Here is a 20,080-nt window from a genome sequence, read left to right as displayed (position 1 = left end):
CAGCCTCCTGGCAACACTCATAAGGCAGCCCAGGATCTGGCTGGAAAAGGTTTGCTTGCCTTCTTCCATTTCAGCATGCTGCTGCTTCTGTCAGCTCAAGTATGAGATGGATCCCTTGAGGCAGAGCACTGCTTTTACATGGAAGAACACTGGTGAGGGTGCCCTTCCAGCTACACTCCAGGTTAGATGTCTTTCTGACCCCTCTTTTTTTATTTAATATATCACAGTTTCACATAGACAATACAACTGGGACATGATTAAATGATGAATTTTTTCCTTAACTCCACAATTCACAAGTATTGGCACTATGATTCCAAACACTTCCAAATAACTCCATTTATTGAAAATGTTTTGAAAATACAGTCACATATTACAGACGATCCTAGGAAATTCTTCACTTTTCACAAAGCAGTGGCTAGTGTCTCTCAGGGGGGAAGACATACAGTGATACCAATTCTGCTGTCAATATTTCTAAGGCACATATTCATAAACTACTTTAGGGAAGTGCAGCCATAAAAATACATTTTATGTTTCATTACCATTAAAGCTTCTTTTAGTGAAGAGACAAATTCCTGTGTAACCTGAAATTTTCTAGAGCAATGTAGAAATCTCAAACTTGCTGTTTTACAAAGCTGTAATAAGGAACACAGTGCTTATTTTTGTGAAGATACTGACTTTTGATGAATTAAAGAAGACACTTTGCCCAAAACCAAAACGAAACACAATACTCAAAATTTAGAATTTTTCTTTATAGGAAGGTGTTTTCCAAGCATCTGAAGCCCATCAGTTACACAGCTCAGGTTCAGGTGACAGGTTTGATGATGTCCCACTGCTAATGGGATCCTTACACCCCTTACACCCTAATGCTGCCTCACACCCAGAACAGCACCTCTCATCCTCCTCTTCTGTCCCACTGGTTCAGGCTGCAGCCCTGGCTTTTGCAGGGCTGCTGGCAGTTGTGATGCAGTGGCATAACTTCTGGTTTCTAAATTAAAACATAAAATTTCATTCTATTTGGGAATAAGTGCAACAATGATGGAGTGGTCACAGGATGCAGGAAAACAAGGGTGAACCTTACATAATTCACTTCATACCTATTTACTGCAATTAACTGAGTGTGGCACAGCTGGAGCCCAGATAACACCCCAAGTTTATGACTGGTTTTTCTACAACTTTCACACAAGTGTTAAAACTGGAGTTTAATATATGAACGTATTTACTTTCTCTCTTACAAAATGCAAATATGAAACCACTTTTTAATACCACTTCTGTAATTCTGTAGGTCAGAATTATGTTCAGTATTATCAGACTTCCAAGGAGAAATAGAGCAAATGAATTTATGTGAAATCAAATCACTTACAAAAGCAAAGTGAAAAAACTTGAATCCAACATTAATTACCATAATCACATAGAGCTGAGATACAGCAATCATTTTTCATTTGTACATATTGAACAGCAAAAAAAGTAAAAAAATATATATACAAGCTCAATAGGGAAAAAACCTGGAACAGTTTTCTGCTGCTCAAGAGTAAGACAATTTTCCCTTAAATGTTTTAGTGTATTTCCCACCACATTCCCAAGAACTAATGCATTTTTTCTTCCTGTTCCAAGGACAACTGAAATCAGTCAAATCTTCCTTCAAATCAAGAAAGATGTGAACTAGTGAATTGATACATATTCACCTGAGATTACTCTGAAATATAGGACAAGATAATAATGATTAACGGCTAAGGTGCACAACCTTTTGGTAACTTTTGCAGAGAAACAGCATTTACACAGAACAGTTCTGTAAAACTGTTATCTGTAATGAGAATTATTGAACATAGCAGAGGAAGAAACAGTATGAGAACTGCAAGCAGCTTACTCTTCTACTTTCTTCTATTCAATAATGTCCTGTTTCCAAGTTTCTGTAACATAAAAAGAGGGAGAGGAAGGAAGAATAAATGTAAAAGAATCAATTATTAAAAATATTTCATCTGTAACTCAGTTTATTTCATGCTTATGTAATTTTCATTCAAATTTGTTAACTCATTTCGAAGTAGTCCTATGCAAATTCTACAAATAGATGCATTTTATATGCATCAAACAGCCTAAAGTGAAACCACAAAGCTAAATATAGTCTACATGTGTATCCAGCTCTGATTAATGTAGAATTAATCATGAGATAAAAAAATAAATAAGCCAATGCTTTTCTCATTTTTTTATATCTGGATTTAGTTATTTAATCTTTTCTAGAGAAATTCTGTTTAATAACAATTGGTAGCCACTAGTGACATGTTCAAACAAAGTCAGCTTGGCTACTGATAACCACTTAAAAGCATCACGGAAGTACATTCATCCAAGCACTGAACAAGTCACGCTGCAACAGTAAACAGAGAGCTACCATTCAGAAATTCCACTGAGGAAAGCAAGGGCTCTTCCAGAGGGACTGTCCTGTACCTTGTGCTGCTCTCAAGAAACCATTATGATGTTTGGAGGTGGGAAGGATCCAGGCAAGAATGAAAAGGAACATTTTGTCTACTTGTTTTTTGGTTATTTTAGGACAGGCATCAGTACTGTATGTACATGTACCAGGTCATTAAATCACTTAACGCTCTGTTCTTCGCTCTCGTGATTTGGGGATGGATCATTATCTTTAACATGCTGTACAGGAGAGCAAAAAAGAATTCAACTGAAAATCCCAGAAGAAACCCATACATCTAAGGGCTGAACTCAAATTTCTAGTATCTCATGCCCCTACTTTGATCAGGAGACCATGAGGCAGAAATGCATCATTCATATATAGCCTTAATTGTCTGCTTGGCACAGTTGCTTAGTGTCAACACCATGTGAGACGTAATCGGAGGGGAAAGTTATGCCCTCCTTACAAAAGTGCTCAGAGATATTGAGAAGCTGAATGAGAGTGTCATACCAGACCCAGCTCTGATGAATCTGCATAGGAAAAATAAAGTAAGACGAAGTTTCAAGCCCAGATCCTGCAGAGATCAGGTGTTTCACAGGAAATACAACCTCCAAACTAAAAGGAAATATATGACTACCATGTTTACAGGTGAATAAAGAACTAATCCAACATCACTTTGGCAAAGCCTATGGCAAACAAAGCTACAATTTTATAAAACCTGTTTGTATCTTTATCACTCTGCAGATTAAATACAAGTATTTATGTTGGGATGTCTTTGTCCTATCAATGCATCAGATTCCAATTATAGGTGCATATTAAGGCAAAAGAAAAAGTAATGTCTATACAGTGTAGTAGAAGTGATTCCAAATTGTAAACTGAAACACAAAAAGAAAAACGTAATTTAAAAAGGTATTTTTAGTATATCTTCAAACACTAGCACAACTTGGTTTTGTACAGCATCCTACATAAAAGATGTACCCAAAATACTAAGCAGACTTTAACATCTCAATTTCAGAGTTAAGCAGCAGAAGAGGAAACAATTAAATGCTACAGACAAGAAAGAAGACATAAGCTCTCATATGGGACTTGAAACAAATGGAAGAATTAACTTTATCTCCTAAGTCTAGAATAAATCAGCATCCTAAAGCAGTATCAAAACATTTCAGTTTACCTCAATAGCATCATCCATTTCTGTGCTCTCATATAATCATTTCAGCTTGTGTCAGAATAAGGAAACTCTTTTTCTGGAGAGCTGTCATCACTTAGGTCACTGTAGCTGTCACTGTTGGAACCAAAAACAATTCAGAAATATCTAAACCAAGTATTTTATATCAAGCCCTCCAACCCATGATGCATATAATCAACACTTTCCTCAAATGCAACCCATTTCCATAAAACTTCTTTGGGCTCATGCTAAATGGCTCATGGTATTTTAGAACACCTTCCTCTAAAGGAATAGGCTGAAGTTCGTAGTTTAAGACTTGATGTGAAATAATGCTCTACCTGATAAATAGTATGTTCAATTTCTTTTTGCTTGACTCCTGTACATTCATTCTGCATTTTGTTGGTGCTGCATGTCTATGGTCATGGTTAACAAGATAGATAATAACAGGTATTCAGAGCTAAAAATAAAAGGAATTTCTCCCTTATGCTAAAGAAAACCATTGTTTTAACAACAAAAACTTAAGACAACTTTATTAACTCACAATTCTTCAGTTTACACTTAAATGACAATTCTTGCTGATCTAGTCGGAACAGAAATAATTTTCATTGCACCAAGCAATATCCTGACACCTTTTCTAGAGGTTTTATCCCCTTTTGCTGTGTCCTGGGAGAAGCAGGCTGGTTTTCAGAGACTAAACTGCCATGCAAGTGATTGCTATCTAAGTGGCAAGAACAAGGAAACAAGTGAAGAACAGGAATCACCACAGTCACTGAGAGAAAGAAGTGCCCACAAACCACATTTTCAATCAGTGTGATGTCTATTGGGTCTCCAGGTTTATCTTTAAGTGCACTTGAGAAGTGCCTCCAGCCTCAACCCCTCCCTACTATATTTCACTTCTACGATCTGTTTTCCAGATATTTTCATTTCCCCAGATGAGAAGTCAGCAAAGGGAGCCCAGGGAACTGATAGGTACGTTTGAGCAGCAGTAATTCTGGTCAGTCCTGTGACCCTTCAGAGCACAGGCCATGGTGGGTACAGGTGGGGATCTCAGACCTCATTTGTGTGGGAGCACCACAACAGCCTTGGGTACCAACTCTATGCCAGCCACTGACTGCACAGCTGTCTTGTCACACCTCCCCTTTCCCACACACTCCTTCATCCTCCACACAACAGGACCCCACTCACTCGTGTTCCCCATCTCTGGGCACGATCTCCCACTGAGACATCAAGCCCATGACCCACCCAGACAGAGCCTTATCAGGGGAAGCAGTGAGTGCCTGCTGGGTAATGCTTCGAGGGAGCCATGCAGCCCCACAGCTGGAGATCTTTGATGAGACTGCACTGTGGAACAGTGAACAACTGCACTCAGCTACCTGGTGCTTGTTACTGAGCACTGCTTTGGAGCCTGAATTTCATCCTCTCTTCTTAGAGAGAAAAGGAAAACCAAAGAAAGAATAGGTAAAAAAATCAGACACTTAAACAGAGTGGGACAGGAGGAATGGTACCAACAGTCACCTCATTTTATTTCTACCTCTGGTAGGAAAGTCTCCCACAGTTACTGCAAGTCACTGTACCAAATTTGTGTAAAACAGCATAGATATCCTGGCTGTCCTAACATTAAGACTTTGTCTACAGCATTCTGCCCTTTCTTTGCATGACATGCACACTGCTGATGTGGTTCGTATAAAGGGTGTACCATATCAGGCTAGTGTGAAATGCTCAATTTGATCATTTCATCGGCTGGTTATCAATTACACAGTTCAAGTGAGGAAAGTGTTGTTGACAGTATGATCAAACATGCCAGATGCACACAGACAAACACAACATCACCAACATTGTACTTACTTTTTTCTGAAAGTACCCATGGAAACATGGAACAAAAATTCAGTATTATTAAAACAGTTTTGCATTTTCACATCACAGCAAAATAGCAAATACTGTCCACAGAATAGAGAATATAACTGATTGTAGAGAACAGAATAATCTTATGACAGCCCTGATTTAAGTACAAAGTCTTCAGAAAACTTTTTTTTTTTAATTAGCTCTGCTGCCCAGTGGCAATCAGCCCAAAACCATGCCAGAGCTCTGTAAATAACACAGTATGGGAGTCAGGTGCTTAAGTAAAAGTGCTCACTGACGAACAAGGTGAGTGGAGAACTGCCCAGCTTCATCTCTTGGAGGCAGTCAGGTGCTGATGCCCACCCAAAACTCTCATCACAGGTCCTCCCCCACTCAGTGACACAGGTTTTAGAGGGATTCACCCACAGAAGTAGTCACACAGCCTGGCTGCTTCTGTGATTTCACTGACTTACCACCCAAACTTCTTAAGCCTGTTTTCAGTTTGCCGAAGCTCAGGCTCACTTGGCCACTAGTGCAGAGGCTAAAACATTTACTCAGCCAAGGACAATTTTGCTCCTGTTCCCACAATGCCCAATTTCAGTACAAGATTTGACACCACATCCCAAAGAAGGGCTGTCATCATCACATTCTTCACTCCTGCAGCAGCACCTCACAGTCTCCCCTACTTTAGGGTTGCTCTATGGGGTGTAAGTCATTTCTATGTCTCATAAGCAGGCCACAGGGCAAGAAAGGCAGGGGAAATACCCAGGAAAGCATCAGCCCTTGGGCTTCAGACTCAGGTAGCTGTCATTCTCACAATTTCAGCTGTTTGAATTATATGTCTAAGCACACCCAGAACCTGTGGCATCATCTTAAAAATAACACCTTGAGCCCCATGGAAACCTGAACTTCCAAGCGTTAGGCTGCCAGCGGACTTGAAAGCAAAGAGGGACTCGTGAAACTTGGCATATCTACACCTGTGTGCCACAGCTTCAAACCAACACTGGTGTCAGGTTTCTAAGATTTACTCCAATGTCAAACATATTAGTATCATGTGTAATCTGAAGGAAAATTGTAGGTGGCATTAACCATAAGCAAGTCATCTTTTCTTTTTGAAATACATGTGTACTTTGCTCCAAATTACAATGAGTTGTACACAGATGTTAAACACAAAACCCAAGTGGATGCTTCATGCTCACAGTTGTTAATATTAAGTAACCTTACTTAAATCTGCTGTCTGTAAAAGTGGTGGTGATGAGACATCAAATAAACTCAGCTTTCCTTAATGAAATGCTTTTTAACACTGAGCCAAACACTGAAAAAATACATTTATATTTGCTTCAACAAGCTTTCTCTCAGTTTGTGTTCAAATTAATTACCAATTATCTTGGGCAGGAGCCTGACACCCACTTCTTCTTACTTGTAACAATTCTTGCAACAGCAAGAATTTTCTCTTAACAACAAGGAGCTGCTGAGCAGATCAGAGGCCACAAGTTCTAAGACCTAAGTCCAACAGAGTTTTTTTTTGTGGTTTCGGGTTTTTGTGGGTTTGTTTGTTTTGTGGGTTGGTGGTTGGGCTTTTTTTGGGTGGTTGGTTGGTTTTTTGGGAGTTTGTGGTTTTTGTTTGGGTTTTTTGTTTTGTTTGTGTTTGTGTTTGTTTGGATTTTTGTTTATTTAGGGATTTTTGTTTGTTTGGGGGAAAGTTTTGTGTCTTTTTAGGGTTGTTTTGGGGTTTTTTGGTTGGTGGTGGTGGTGGTTTTTTGGGTTTTTTTGGGGTTTTTTTTCTGGAATCTTGAGTATGAAGTGGCAACCAAGGAAAAAAAACATAACAAAACTCTATGCAGTGTCACTGCATCTAGTTAGTCACTTTAGTCATTACAATGAAGAATTTTGGTCTCTTCATTCCTGTAAAATTTGTACTCTGTGAACATTCTGTTTTACACTCAGAAAATCCAGATCAATATTCTTTAGAAACAAAGTATTTGGCAGTTTGAGGGGAGATTTTCTTTCATTAATTTTTAATTTAGAATTGACAAAAAACTCTTTTTCCAGAAACGTGAGGAATTAAAACAGTTACTACAGTAATGCTATGCCCTGCAAGAAGCCAAGCTAAGTGCATTTCTTCCTCAGTGCAAATTAAAGATACATGAAGTACAGATAAATTTAGTACAGGCTGCAGTTGTTGAAGTTGTTTAACTTTTGAGGACTCAGCAAAAGGAAATCTGCAAATTATTATAATTTCTTTGCCCCCCCAAAAAAAAGCTGAATTATTAAAATTATGTCATTAAAACATTACTTTGAATAAATGCGCATTTGATTGTGCAATGGTTATAATTGCAGTCACCCATATTCTTGGTACATATTTTTATGATCATTATATGGTCATAAAAATCATAGATATCATTTAAGGTCATAAAAATTGTATCTATCATTTAAAATTATGGTCATCATGTTACATTGTGCTTCCATAAAACATCATTTCATCTGGGAATCCCTCAGCACAAACCCAAAACTCCCCAGTTCTGACCTGCCAACCACCTGCACTCAGATATCTGGACCTAGGATAGTATCTTGGATAGGCACCAGCAGCTCACTACAATCACTGGAGAGAAGCAGGCTCTGGCAGTGTTCTATGCATAACTGACCCACAGAACAGTTGTAACAAGCTATTTGGTTCCTTAAAGCGCATTTTCACTTAAAAACTATATTAAAAGACTTAAGGTGACTAGCTCAGAAGGGTTTTCACTGTAAACATCTAACATACTGACATAACTAGCCATTACTAAGTACCAGCAGGGTTAAAGAAAGGATTTCCTTTAAAACTTTTCTATAGTTTTCTGTAAGAGCTCTGAGACTAACAGGGTCTTTGCTGTCCCAACCATCCCCACCTGGGAAGCAGTCACTTGTCTTCTGCAGTGACTGTGGTGACAGTGAGGACACCATCCCTACTAGGACAGCTCCCACCCCTGGCTCCTGGAGTGTCATCTTTCGTGGAGCAGACCCTCTCTTGCTGCTCTCTTGACAATCTTCAAATCCCATTTCCTTCAAATCACGTCTGGATTCGGCCAATGGCAGAAGAATGATGCTGTGCCAAATGTGTTCTTGTCTGGGAACAATGTACAGGGGACATGAGGCACCAGAATGTGTCACACAGGTTGTTTCCTGTTCTATTCATGGCTGCTTTCCTCCACAGCTGATCCAACAGATAGCTGGACCATGCTAATGCAGTAAGCACCATATGGGCAAATTTTCTGAAGTTTTTCGCATTTTATTTAATGCACCATTCCTTCTGTTCTCTGGCCACTTTTGTTCCTTGTCTCTGAACACAGCTCATATGTCATCTTCCATTAATAATTTGCCCAGAACTCAAAAGAGCACTCTGTGACTAGATGGCATTGGATTGGTGACTCACATTAGCATATTCACTAACGCTTTGCAAAAGTTTTTTTTGGCAGTAGTCAGTGTTGCGTACACTTACTCACCTAGGGGCACCTCTAATTTCCTATATTTCCTCCCTTGTACTGGATATTTGTGTTTAAATTACTTATCTTTAGTTTCTTATCCTCTTCCTCCAAAGATGTCATTATATTCAGCAGGGATTACTAAATTCCCTACATATCTTTTTGTTACTTTGTTCTGAATACTGCTTTCAGTTCTTATTCAAATGACATTATTTGCAAATAAAATTAATGCACTCGGGCTTTCTGTTGCAGGCCATTAATAAAGGTGCTGGTTGTAAACAAAGAAGAAATAAAGCCTGCTGATGCTAAACTGGATAAGGGGGAAAAAAACAAAACAAAACAAAACAAGCAACATGGCTTTATTGTACTCCAGTGGTTTTGCAACCCATATTATACTGTTCCCAAAGATAAGTCAGTTTTTATTAATTTTTCCAAATGAAACTACATAGATTTCAGTAAAAGCCAACATCATTACATGTGAAGGTCCCCTCTTCATCCACTGGTTTCCTATTAAAACCCATTATTTTCTCTTATAAAGCAGCATATTTGTGGGTATTGTACACATTGAGTCTCATGTTGTTTTCGTTTTCTCTGTCCTTGAAAATGAAAATATAAACTGGTAGCTTCCCACCACATTCCTCACTTCTATATAGAATGGTGACTTCAGTATTTCCATGGAAATGTTTGGCAAAGGTCATGACCTAAAACCATTCGTAAGGAAATGAAGTGCAGGACTTTGATGGTTGGGCACTCGTGCCATAAAGCACAAGAGGCTGAAACCACAAAGGTAATTTGGGTGCCCAACTAGTACTTCCGGTAAATAAGTAACAATTTATCACTGAGTTACTCTGATCCTTTGCTCTGTTCTTGACTGCCTCTTGGTGTATACACCAAAATTTCTAGGAACTAAATTTCCCCCAGAGGACACTTTCCAGTCTCAAACCAGGTATGCTCACGCCTATGTGGGCCTGTGTCTGTACCACACTAGGCCTCACATAAATTTAAGAGACGGTTTATTCACTTTCATTTATTTAGGGCACTCTCCTGGAAGTTGTAATGTACCCTTTAATTTATTATTAGCTTTGCTTACTAGCTAGGGCTTCTGTCCAGGTGTCAAATATTCTAAAATTGCACTCTAATTATGGGGCTGTTAAATGTTCTGGAGTAATAGTTTCCTGTTAAGACTCTCATGCTGAAATACGTATTTCTTTTTGTCTCAGGACTTCATAATTCACTCTCTTTTCAGTGTTTATGGCAGCCTTGCATAGGTGATCTGCTCATCTTGCTGGTTTCCACAAATTCTCTTGCAGCTTACTCTGCTGTAGTCAACAGCACAACTACAACTCACGTGGGTGGTGCTGGATGAGGTGTGCAGAAAATCCTCTCCTCAGATTTCTTTCAGCCTTGCTAGGACATGCCTTAGCTTTACAACTCAATGAAATCACCAGCATTCTGGGGTTTAAAGGTTTACATTGGAAATCTTTCCACTCAGCAGGTAGGTATGTTAATATGAGTGTGTGTGCTGTAATTAACACTGCAATTCCCTCCTGAACATTCTTCTGTACAAAATCTTCCTCTTTTAGCCTGAAAATGCCTTCCTGTTCCAGTGCTGTCTCTCAAGACACACAGGTGTATTACTTCATTGCTGTGTAACTAGATAAATAGCAAAATCTGTAATTTTATATATTAAGTTTTGGGGTATAGATTTTTGACTTTGCTAAATGTTTAATAAAATTAAAATTAGAAGTTTATTCTATTCTATTCTGAACATGAAGAAAAAGAGTTGGGTATACATTCTGAATGATTAATTCAAGTACGTCTAAGCGGGGAAAATTCAGTAATGGCTGAAACTTTAGATCAAGGTTAGATAGCATAGTTGTTATAATGCTAAGGGATGTAAAGTAGCAGGACACGTGCAGAGGACTCATTGAAAATGAAGTAATTTTTCTTGAGAGAAAAAAGTAGGGTTACTTATGGGACAAAGCAGTGTGAGAAAGGATACTGGGGCCTGTGAAGTGAGATGTAGTGTGAGTCAGAGTGCCCACCAAGAGGGTAAGACTGAAGATCACTGTGATTGAAGACTCTGCCTTGCCAAGCACCACAAAAATTTGATCTGTGTATTGCACCAGCACACCTTTTAAAAAGTAGCTAAGGTTATGACCACTTGTAACAATAACAGGCTAAGGTAATAGGAGTGTTTCAATCAAGCTGTAGATCACAAATTCATCTCTTCATATGTGCATCACTGCATAATCAGGCAGAGTGAATAAACACTGATACCTGTAAAGGAGTAGGGAACCAGAAGAGATTGGTCTGGTCTGGCCCGGCTGTTTTCCCATTAATACTCAAACTTGAATAAAATTTCTACTCCTCTCTTAACAAACAGACCTTATTTTAATAGTACACACACACACAAAAAAAAGCCCAGCCTACAGAATTAATAAGTTTGGTGTCTTGTTTAGAGGAAAAGCCAACATGCCAGAGTTGGATCTGTTCAATGTTACTATTCAGTCATTTTATTATTTAATTTTTTTTGTCATTGCTCCCAAGGTTTCCCTCTGACTTCTTTATTATTGCTATTATAATGAAGTTTTAACTGTTATTAAGATTATTGAAATAAACAATTTCAAAAAACATTGGCTAAAAAAACATTGGTACATTCAATAAACCAAAGGCTCTGTGTCCAAGAGACCAAGGACAGAGTTTTGGCTGAACCATCCAGCTCTGACCTAGATCCAAATCCTTCTGTAAGTCTAAAGATATCCCAACTGTTTTATTTCAGGCCTGTCTCTGAAAGATAGTACTTATTTAGCTACTGCAAAATAAAATCAGTGTTTTCTTTGTTGTTGCTATCATCATTCAAGTACAGCTAGGTACGAATATCACTTCACTGCTTGATCCTCTAGCAAATCTCTCCCTATGAAGCTACTGTCAATGGAAGTTAACACAGAAGGCTGCCATCTTCATTTGAATTTATTAACAGTTTTTGCTTTTTTTCTGATTGTAATGTGAGGTTCTGCCTTTAGCCCTAACAGCCTCTGAAAAGGAAGAAGTGAGGAACTGTGCTTCCTGCTTAGAGGTTATTTTACACCCAGGTATAGGACAGGCACACACAGCCACAAGTAAATCAATATGTGAAGAACTCCTTTTCCTCTTCTCGGCTTCTGAATTGAAGGATGAATTGAAGTCCCTCCAAAAATGTGACTGTCAAATTGCAGGCAAGCAACAAAGAAAGATTACCTTGGGGACAATTTACATCCACGCTGCAGATATGCATTCAGTGTCCCAGTTGCTGCTAGCAACAATCCGAGGTATGGAGGTGAAGGTTTCATAGGTCTGGAGGAAAATTCTGGGTGGAACTGAACTCCCACAAAGTACGGGTGATCTACAAGATAGACATCGAAAAAAATTACACAATTTAGGGAAGAAAAAGTAGAAAAACTTTTAGGAAAAAACCTTATTGAAGATTTCAGACTAGTGTCCAGAAGCTGGAGCAGCACATGTGAATTTAAGGGTGAGGCAGCAGAAAACTTCTTTCCACAAAAAGCAACTGACAACAGAGGCAGGTTAGTAGGGCAAACTAAGGAAAAAGCATCCTATGATTCAAAATTATAGAATAATAAACCTGTACCAACATGTAAGGGTGGGGGGAGAGCGGCACAACTGGAAAAGTCAGAGTTTACATTTATCATAGTATTTTTCTTAGTATTTTGGTTTCCATTATCTATTTATGCATGTCTATTCACAGCAGGGACAAACTCAAAGTTAAATCAGGTTGTTGACAGCTTTGTCTAGTCAAGTTTTGAAAGTCTCTGCTGCAAGAATGAAGATTTCACAAACTCTGTAGGTAATATACTCCAGTAATGTCATATATTTTGGCTGTACTGGATGCATACACATTTCATATACTCAAGGAAAATGAACACATATTGGGACCTGACCAAGAATATTTGAGAATGCTTAGGGAGCAGGGCAATGTCACTGTGAAACTGGCATATAGATAAAAATCTATAAAAGGCCAGAGGCCCCTGATGACTAGAAAAAGGCAGTCATCATGCCCTTCTTCAAGACAAAAAGAAGGACCCAAGGAACAATAGAACATTCCTGACCTTCATAACATGAAGGTCAGGAAGACTGGCAAAACAAGTCTGAGAAGAATCTGTCTTTGGATGCAAGGAGAGCACTGGCTTTCCTTAATTCTGACTTCAGCAAAGCGTTTCATATGGTTTCCTACTCTTTAAGTTGGAAGATGTGGGCTATGGGTAGACCACACAGTGTGTTAAAAAAATGGCCAGACTTCTGGATTCAAAGAACAGTGGTGAGTGGTCCAAGCAACAGCATACTTAGAGACACACAAAACTTGACTGATACAACTGTGGAGAACCTGACCTGTATTTGAAGGTAGCCCTGTGCTGAAGCAGAAGGCTGGACTATATGACCTCCCAAATCCTTCAATGATTCTACATAGACAAATCCCCCTAAGATAAATTTAGGACCTTTTGGAGCACATTTGTCCCACAAAATCAAATACAAGCACAGTCTTTGCAAAGTGTAAGACTTTTCCTAATCTGAATTTTCACCCATTGTAATACACAAGTGGAGTTAGCGGTATCCCCAAAATAATCTTGGTTGTTATGACAGCTAAATTTTGTGCCTACATGAAATTCAACAACCTATAGCTTATATAGTTTTAATAGATGCAAGAAGTATTACAAACAAGTAAGACACTCACTCTCCAATTCAATAATTTCCATCCTGTTCCCCTCTGTATCATGGCCAACAAATTTCAAACCTTTCTCTTCAAAGCAATGAGTCAATTCTGGGTTCACCTGAAACATTGAAAGTAATAATAATTGTAGTTCTGTTTAGTTTTTGGCTTTAACAAACAGTAGCAGTTAATGGCAATGGTTGTTACATGCATACAAGAATTAAGAGAATTGGGTAAAGGTTGGGAACTTTTGCTTTCTTGTTTTAACAACTCTGGCATAAATTTGTAGAAGTGGACATGTTTATTAAATAGACAAATCAGTAATTTTAAAAGTTACATTCAAAAATTGAAGCCAAGGTCCCTCCTGCTTGCTGCCCTCCTGAATCCAAGCAGCCTGCATTCCCTCTTTTCTAAATGGCCCACTAGATGTAGACTGACCTCCCCTTTGAACACTGCATTTCAGTGGTTATGACAAAGGCTGTGATGCAGCTCTTCCTTCAAACTGAGGAGCTCTGCAGTGAACTGTCTCATTTCCTTGATGTTTTAACCACTCAGTTAATATCCAAACTTTGCACAGGTTTACTACCACCACGTTCTACTCCCTTTTACAGAAAGTTAATATTATCTGAATCAGTTACAGCATGCACATATCAGATGGTTCATGCCCTTTAGAAACACTGATGGAGTCAGATCCCTTTTGAACTACCTCAGAGATAACTCCAGGAGTCCACCTCTTGTGTGTCTCCTTGAATGACAGTATTTTGAAAGTATTCAGGCACCTTATCTCAGGTGTTTGCACACACAGGAGTGGACCCATACAAAGGACAGTGCGTACCTCGTATCGATGCCTGTGTCGCTCCTCTACAAACATTTCATCACCATAAAGCTTCCCTGAATATACAACAAAAGAGAAATTCAAGCCAGTGTGTTGCTTTAATAGTTGCTACAATTATTCCTGGTAATTTAAACCTCAAAGAAGTCACATTTAACACATGTTAAACATAACAAGATATTCACCTCACTGCATTCTTCTGTTCGTCCTGAGTGATGACTAGTTCCTTTTAATTTACTGTTACCTGAGTTTATTCAGGATTCATATTCAACATCCCTTGACTGGAAATAGCTTAGGCAGACTAGAATCTAAACCTGTTATAACTAATTTAAACTGTACAGCTAAATTAAAAAAAAATAAAAAAGTCTGAGTGAACCAGCTATGTAAAATCCCTTCAGGGTTTTACAACAGTTGCACACAAAAGATGCAGGCAAGGAAGCCTTTTAGTAGCATCTGTTCCATTTTAATAGGTTATGCATGGCACCTGGCATAGTACCTCTAAAGAACAGACTATTGCTTTTCTGTTTTCCTGATCTCATTACCCAAATGATTATTGCAGTCTTCTGTGCATCATCTTGAACACTCCACATTTCACAGCAACAAGTTAGAGGTATGCAGTAAACCAGATTTTAACCATATCTCTTACTTATAATCATGGCTCAAATTTTGCTCTCAATTTACAATAAGCCCATGACAATTACTGTCTTGCTAAGGGAGTGGTACATGAACCAAACCAAGAACATCTTTAAAAATTGTGGAATAATAGTATGGCCATTTTACAAAAAATAGTATAGGTCTTAATTTTAAGGGACCACCTTTTCAAAACTATTATTTCCATCCAAGTTGTAAAGTGTAAGAAGAAGAAATCAGATTTCCTGATTAAACTACCATAGCTTTTTATGACTCTTTCTAAAGATCTGAACGGATCTGAACAATTCTAAATATTGCTCAAGAGTTACAACACATGTTGATTTATATTAACTTTCCCAAGAAGTGTTTAGGTCACACAAAAATTTGTACACTGTGATGTGCATATCACGCATAAGCAAAGTATCACCCAGGCTAGTAAGATCACTAGTATGGGCATCTCTAGAACTGAAGATTTTTCATTAAATGATATTTATATTATAAAATACCATATATATATTATATTACGGTATTACACTTCGGTTTCCTACAGAAGTAGATGTCATTTTTAAATACTCAGAAGGATACATTCCTTAAGTTTAACATAGCTAAAGAGAGAACAGCTCAGATCAGTATCAGGGGCAGGGCAATATAAGAAATACACACCTATTTAGTCAATGGACAAGAATCTATTTTTTATACCTTTGCAGCATCATCTACATTACTATGTAAAATTGTCTGATTAATAGGAAACAAGTATTATTTCAATTTTAAAATACACATAGATAAAATTATTTTTTTTCCTACATTCTGGTTGCTTTTATTTTGCTATCTGAAGCATCCTGTTATAGCAAATAATTTTCCTTTCCTTCAACAGGTACTTTGCTTTCCCAAAACAAGACTGCTCCCACGGTCAGGCTAGAAAATACGAAGAAAGCACTCTGACATTCCCAAGAACATAATGAATTAAACAGCCATGAAATGTATTTCAGTTGTCTCAACATTTTACTCATTTTTTTTAAAAAAGCATTGGACTCCCCAGTTTCACTGGGAATTATGGATGACTGTCACATCTGTTACACTCCAATTCTCAGTACATGTAAATAACAGGATCAGAGTGAATGAGCTCAGGGAAGCTGCCACCTGACTGTTTGCTTAAGATTATAGCATTTCTGATTTTCCTCGTTACAAAGCTCCTACCCAATAGGCAAAGTCATAAGAGCAGAAAAATAACTTACTTAAAACAGAATTTTCAGTTTTAAAAACAGTCCTCCTCTTCCCCAGCCTCATTGTTCCTCCCATATCTCCAGGATTGTGTTCTGGCATGTCAATAACCTGTAGAGGAAAGTTGATCAGACACTGTTTCATTCAATAAATAAAAAAATCCTAAAACAAACAATTGCCTAGCAAGTTGAACAGATTTATAAATGGCAAGTTTCCGTATTTTACCTCCAATCACTATTTGTCTTTTGTTTTTCTAATGTTCTGTTCTTCAATACTACACTGAAGTAATAGACCGACAGTGTTAACTAGTTTGTGACAAATGTTTTCATGCAATGTTTAGATTAACAAAAGCAACTTACTAATTCCTTATTTTATTTTTTGGGGGTGGAAAAATACCACCTTTCTCTTAAAAATTATACCCAAATGTTACCAATAGGATAACTCTGCCCAAAGCTATTCTTTGTGCTAAGCTAGTACACAGATTTTTAAAAATACAAATTCACAGAGAAAGAAAGTCCGCCAAGTGATAAATTCACCATCTCTGGAAAAACAAAGTTCCTGAACCTCACAGAGGATGAAAGATTATCCTGGGGAAATATTCCCATATTTATAATATTCCAACTAGGCTATTTCTTATATTGCTCTTTCTTCTGCTGAGGCAGAAACAGTTGTGCTATCAAGTCAGAAGACCACCTCCTTCTTTGGAAGTAGGAAGAGGGGAAGGGCTTGCAGTAGCAGAGTGAAAAAGGACACTTGTAGCAAGATGTTAAGGCTGTAAAAGCGGAGTATGAGAAGAGGTGACTCCAGTATGTGTGTGCTATTTCAGATTACAGATAAACCTAATTTATCACAGAAAATGGAAAACCATTCCCCCCACTTTACTAAAGGGTTTATCAGACTGCTGAAGAGTTCACAAAACACTGGGTTGCCTTGTATGAAGAATATGTTATTTAACCTAAAATTTAAATACAAGGATGTGCAAATACTGGCTTTGAGGACTGAAGCAGATGGATCAAATGGCTTCTATGGGGGTCAAGTGAAACCCAGGATGGTGGGATTCAGGGCACGTGAGAAACCACAACTTAAGGGAAGGAGTGTACTTAGTTTTGCTCAGTTTGAAAAATCCTGCAGGGTCTCCCTCCAGTTTAGAGGAAATCTGTCTAAGAGAGGTAAAACAGTTCAAAATTGTAGAAACATGAGCTGAAGCTTTGACCTACATGCTTGTAATCACATAAACACAGTCAGTGAGGAATGCAATGACAAAGAAAAGTTCTAAAAATACAAATATTCACATATGTAGGTAATCTCGAATGAATTTTTATTAACCTTAATTTGCCCTCTGAGAGTAATGAAAACAATATCTGATGATACACTTCATAAAGTGAAGTCATTCAATTTAGGAGGGACAGTGGAAAGCGCTTAACCTTTGGCCTTGTGCCAATGCATTTCAGCTGTGTAATTATCTCTGTACAACCTTATACCTTCAAAATGTTATTTATAAGCCATGTATTCATTATAAAATGTCATGAGGAGCAGCTGTGATCAAACCAATAGGATATTATGGATACTTCAATTACCTCTCCGATCAAAGTTGAAGACTTTGCAAGACATTGAGCTAAGCCCTCCTCCACAAATTCAAAAAATAAAAGAAAACCTAGTAATTGAATCCTTACTATTTGTAAAGTATAAAATTTACTGAATTTATTTTCATTCATTTAATTTCACTTTTTTCCTGAAGTAGTGACCACAAAAAAAAAAAAAAAAAAAAGTGTCTCAGAAGTAGAGCATCTGCTCTGGTGAAGTTTTCTGTCATCCTCTGGGTCAGACCCCCACATGGTGCTGCAAACCCTACAAAAAATCTGGCTGGAGAAATGGTCTCATAGGGAAGGTTCAGGTGAGTTTCAACATCAACTGTGCATGTGTGCACAGCTCTCCATCTTTCCCAATACTGTTAGATTTATAGTAAGAAACAGACAAGGTTTGATTTATTAACTTTTGTCATCAGGTGACAAAAGGAGCTACTTATGAAACGTTACCTCAGAACTGCTCTGGCTCTGTGGCTCAGATGAACTCCAGCAACTACAACAGCAGAGCCCTCAATGTTTATTTATTACTTGAGTTTCTCTGCAACAAAGTCTGTGCAGGAAGCTTTTGAAACCAAAGTGGCACTGCTGCCCTATAGCCCAAAGAAAGTACTGAGAATCAGAAAAGCAACTCAAATAAATGAAATATTTTTCCATATTATACAGAATTTATTTGATCAGAAAAAGATGAGTTTTCCAACAGTGGTCATTTTGAACAACTATGCAACTGAATAGATTCTTCAAAGAGCTTATGATTCCTGGCACAGAATAAATCAGTTCTTTGTATGCATTAGTTCTTTGAAGGGCAGCACAGAACAGGCAGGTACTACAAGCAACAAAAAGTATCAGTATGGAGGATGCAAGAATAGGTAAGACACCAATTAAGTCTTTCTTACCCAAATTTCTGAAAACTGCCAGCACTTACAGCGATTTTATAGAGATCATGTATTACACCAGACAGCCAACATGAAATTAAGAATGAATCACTGTAACACAACACAAAGCACACTCTAGATATAAAGCCGTCTGATCACTATTTAATCATATTATTAATGAATAGTGACTTCAACTATCCATGAACAGAAACCTTCTTTCAGAGATCTACTGCTTGGATTGTTTTACTGTTACTAGAAAATATATAAAAGCCAATGAGAAAACCCTTCAAGCCCTGACATTCAATATAGAGTAGCCAAGGTCCCGAAAGCCCCACATATAATAATTTCAGTAATCACGGCAGGACTATTGCATTTTTTCTTTGTTTTGCCTCACATCCTGCGACGTCATTTTGAGAAATACATCTACTCTGGCTACCTTGGCAAGGGAAGGAGAAGGAGTGAGAAGTGTCTGGTTGGGTTTTGTTTGCAGGCTTTGTTTTTGAGGGGTTGGGGAGGGAGACAAGCATTACTTGATTTGAACAAGTGATTGCTAAGCAGCGTTGGAAGCATGTTCTTACAAGTCTGGGGTCTAGGTGTTTTTCTCTTTTCACTCTACCCTTGACTGGTGAGCAAAAGATTTATCAATGCTGAAATAAATTATTACACATGTAAGTGCTGATCAAAGCATCAGGAGATGCCACAGCCCTGGAGATTACCCGAACACTGAAAAGAGGCTCTAAATACAGCACCCGAGATGTGTAAAGTTGACAGGAGCAGGGAATGCAGTGACAGGTTCTGATGAATACTAATCCCTGCTGAACACAGCTATGAAAAAAAATCCAGCAGTGCAAACTGACAAGGACTCAACCCAAACCTAAGAAACATCCTTTTCTTTACTCTTCCATTATTCTTCTGCAGGATTAGTTAGTACTTGCTAGATTTGATCTGACCAATCAATCATAAATTCATCAGTAAACAAACCCAAACACCTGCAAATGGGATGTTTATACTAACATCTATTCTGTTTTAGAAACAAACTAGTACAAATACTTTAAAATACTTTTAATACTTTAAAAGTTGACAAGTGCACACTATCAGGGGCAATGAGAGCTTCCAACTTGGCAAGGAAACCAAAATGACAGATTTTCCCTGTTTATTAAAAAAGTGGGTTACATTTTCAGTTACTGAAAGAAAGTGCAAATATTACATCTGCCTAAATCCCTTGCTCCCTTTTCCCCCCAGAGATATCCTAGCTCCAAGCAAATTCCATCACTGCTCACCCATCTAAAACACTCAGTGTCCTAGGACTAAATTACTTGCCAACAAAGCCACTTGCAGATTTCAGACTACTCAGTGCTTCCTTAC

The 20,080-nt window shown here is 38.1% G+C and overlaps 1 protein-coding gene across 1 annotated transcript in view; it reads right to left on the bottom strand.

The window, feature by feature from the left end:
* Nucleotides 1-318: 318 nt before the first annotated feature.
* CTPS2 (CTP synthase 2) overlaps nt 319-20,080 on the bottom strand; it is a 60,152-nt gene continuing 40,390 nt past the window's right edge. Inside the window, exons 14-19 of the mRNA XM_005516663.3 lie at nt 16,272-16,368; nt 14,410-14,465; nt 13,599-13,695; nt 12,107-12,251; nt 3,573-3,683; nt 319-1,907 (exon numbers count right to left, since the gene is read on the bottom strand). Coding sequence (XP_005516720.1) covers nt 3,614-3,683; nt 12,107-12,251; nt 13,599-13,695; nt 14,410-14,465; nt 16,272-16,368 — 465 coding nt within the window. The 3' untranslated portion in view covers nt 319-1,907; nt 3,573-3,613. The remainder of the gene's footprint in view (nt 1,908-3,572; nt 3,684-12,106; nt 12,252-13,598; nt 13,696-14,409; nt 14,466-16,271; nt 16,369-20,080) is intronic.

The sequence above is a fragment of the Pseudopodoces humilis genome, chromosome 2, assembly GCF_049639895.1.
Source record: "Pseudopodoces humilis isolate 2021_Gansu_Grassland_sample_001 chromosome 2, ASM4963989v1, whole genome shotgun sequence".
Taxonomy (NCBI): domain Eukaryota; kingdom Metazoa; phylum Chordata; class Aves; order Passeriformes; family Paridae; genus Pseudopodoces; species Pseudopodoces humilis.
This window is presented reverse-complemented; position numbering and strand designations above follow the sequence as displayed.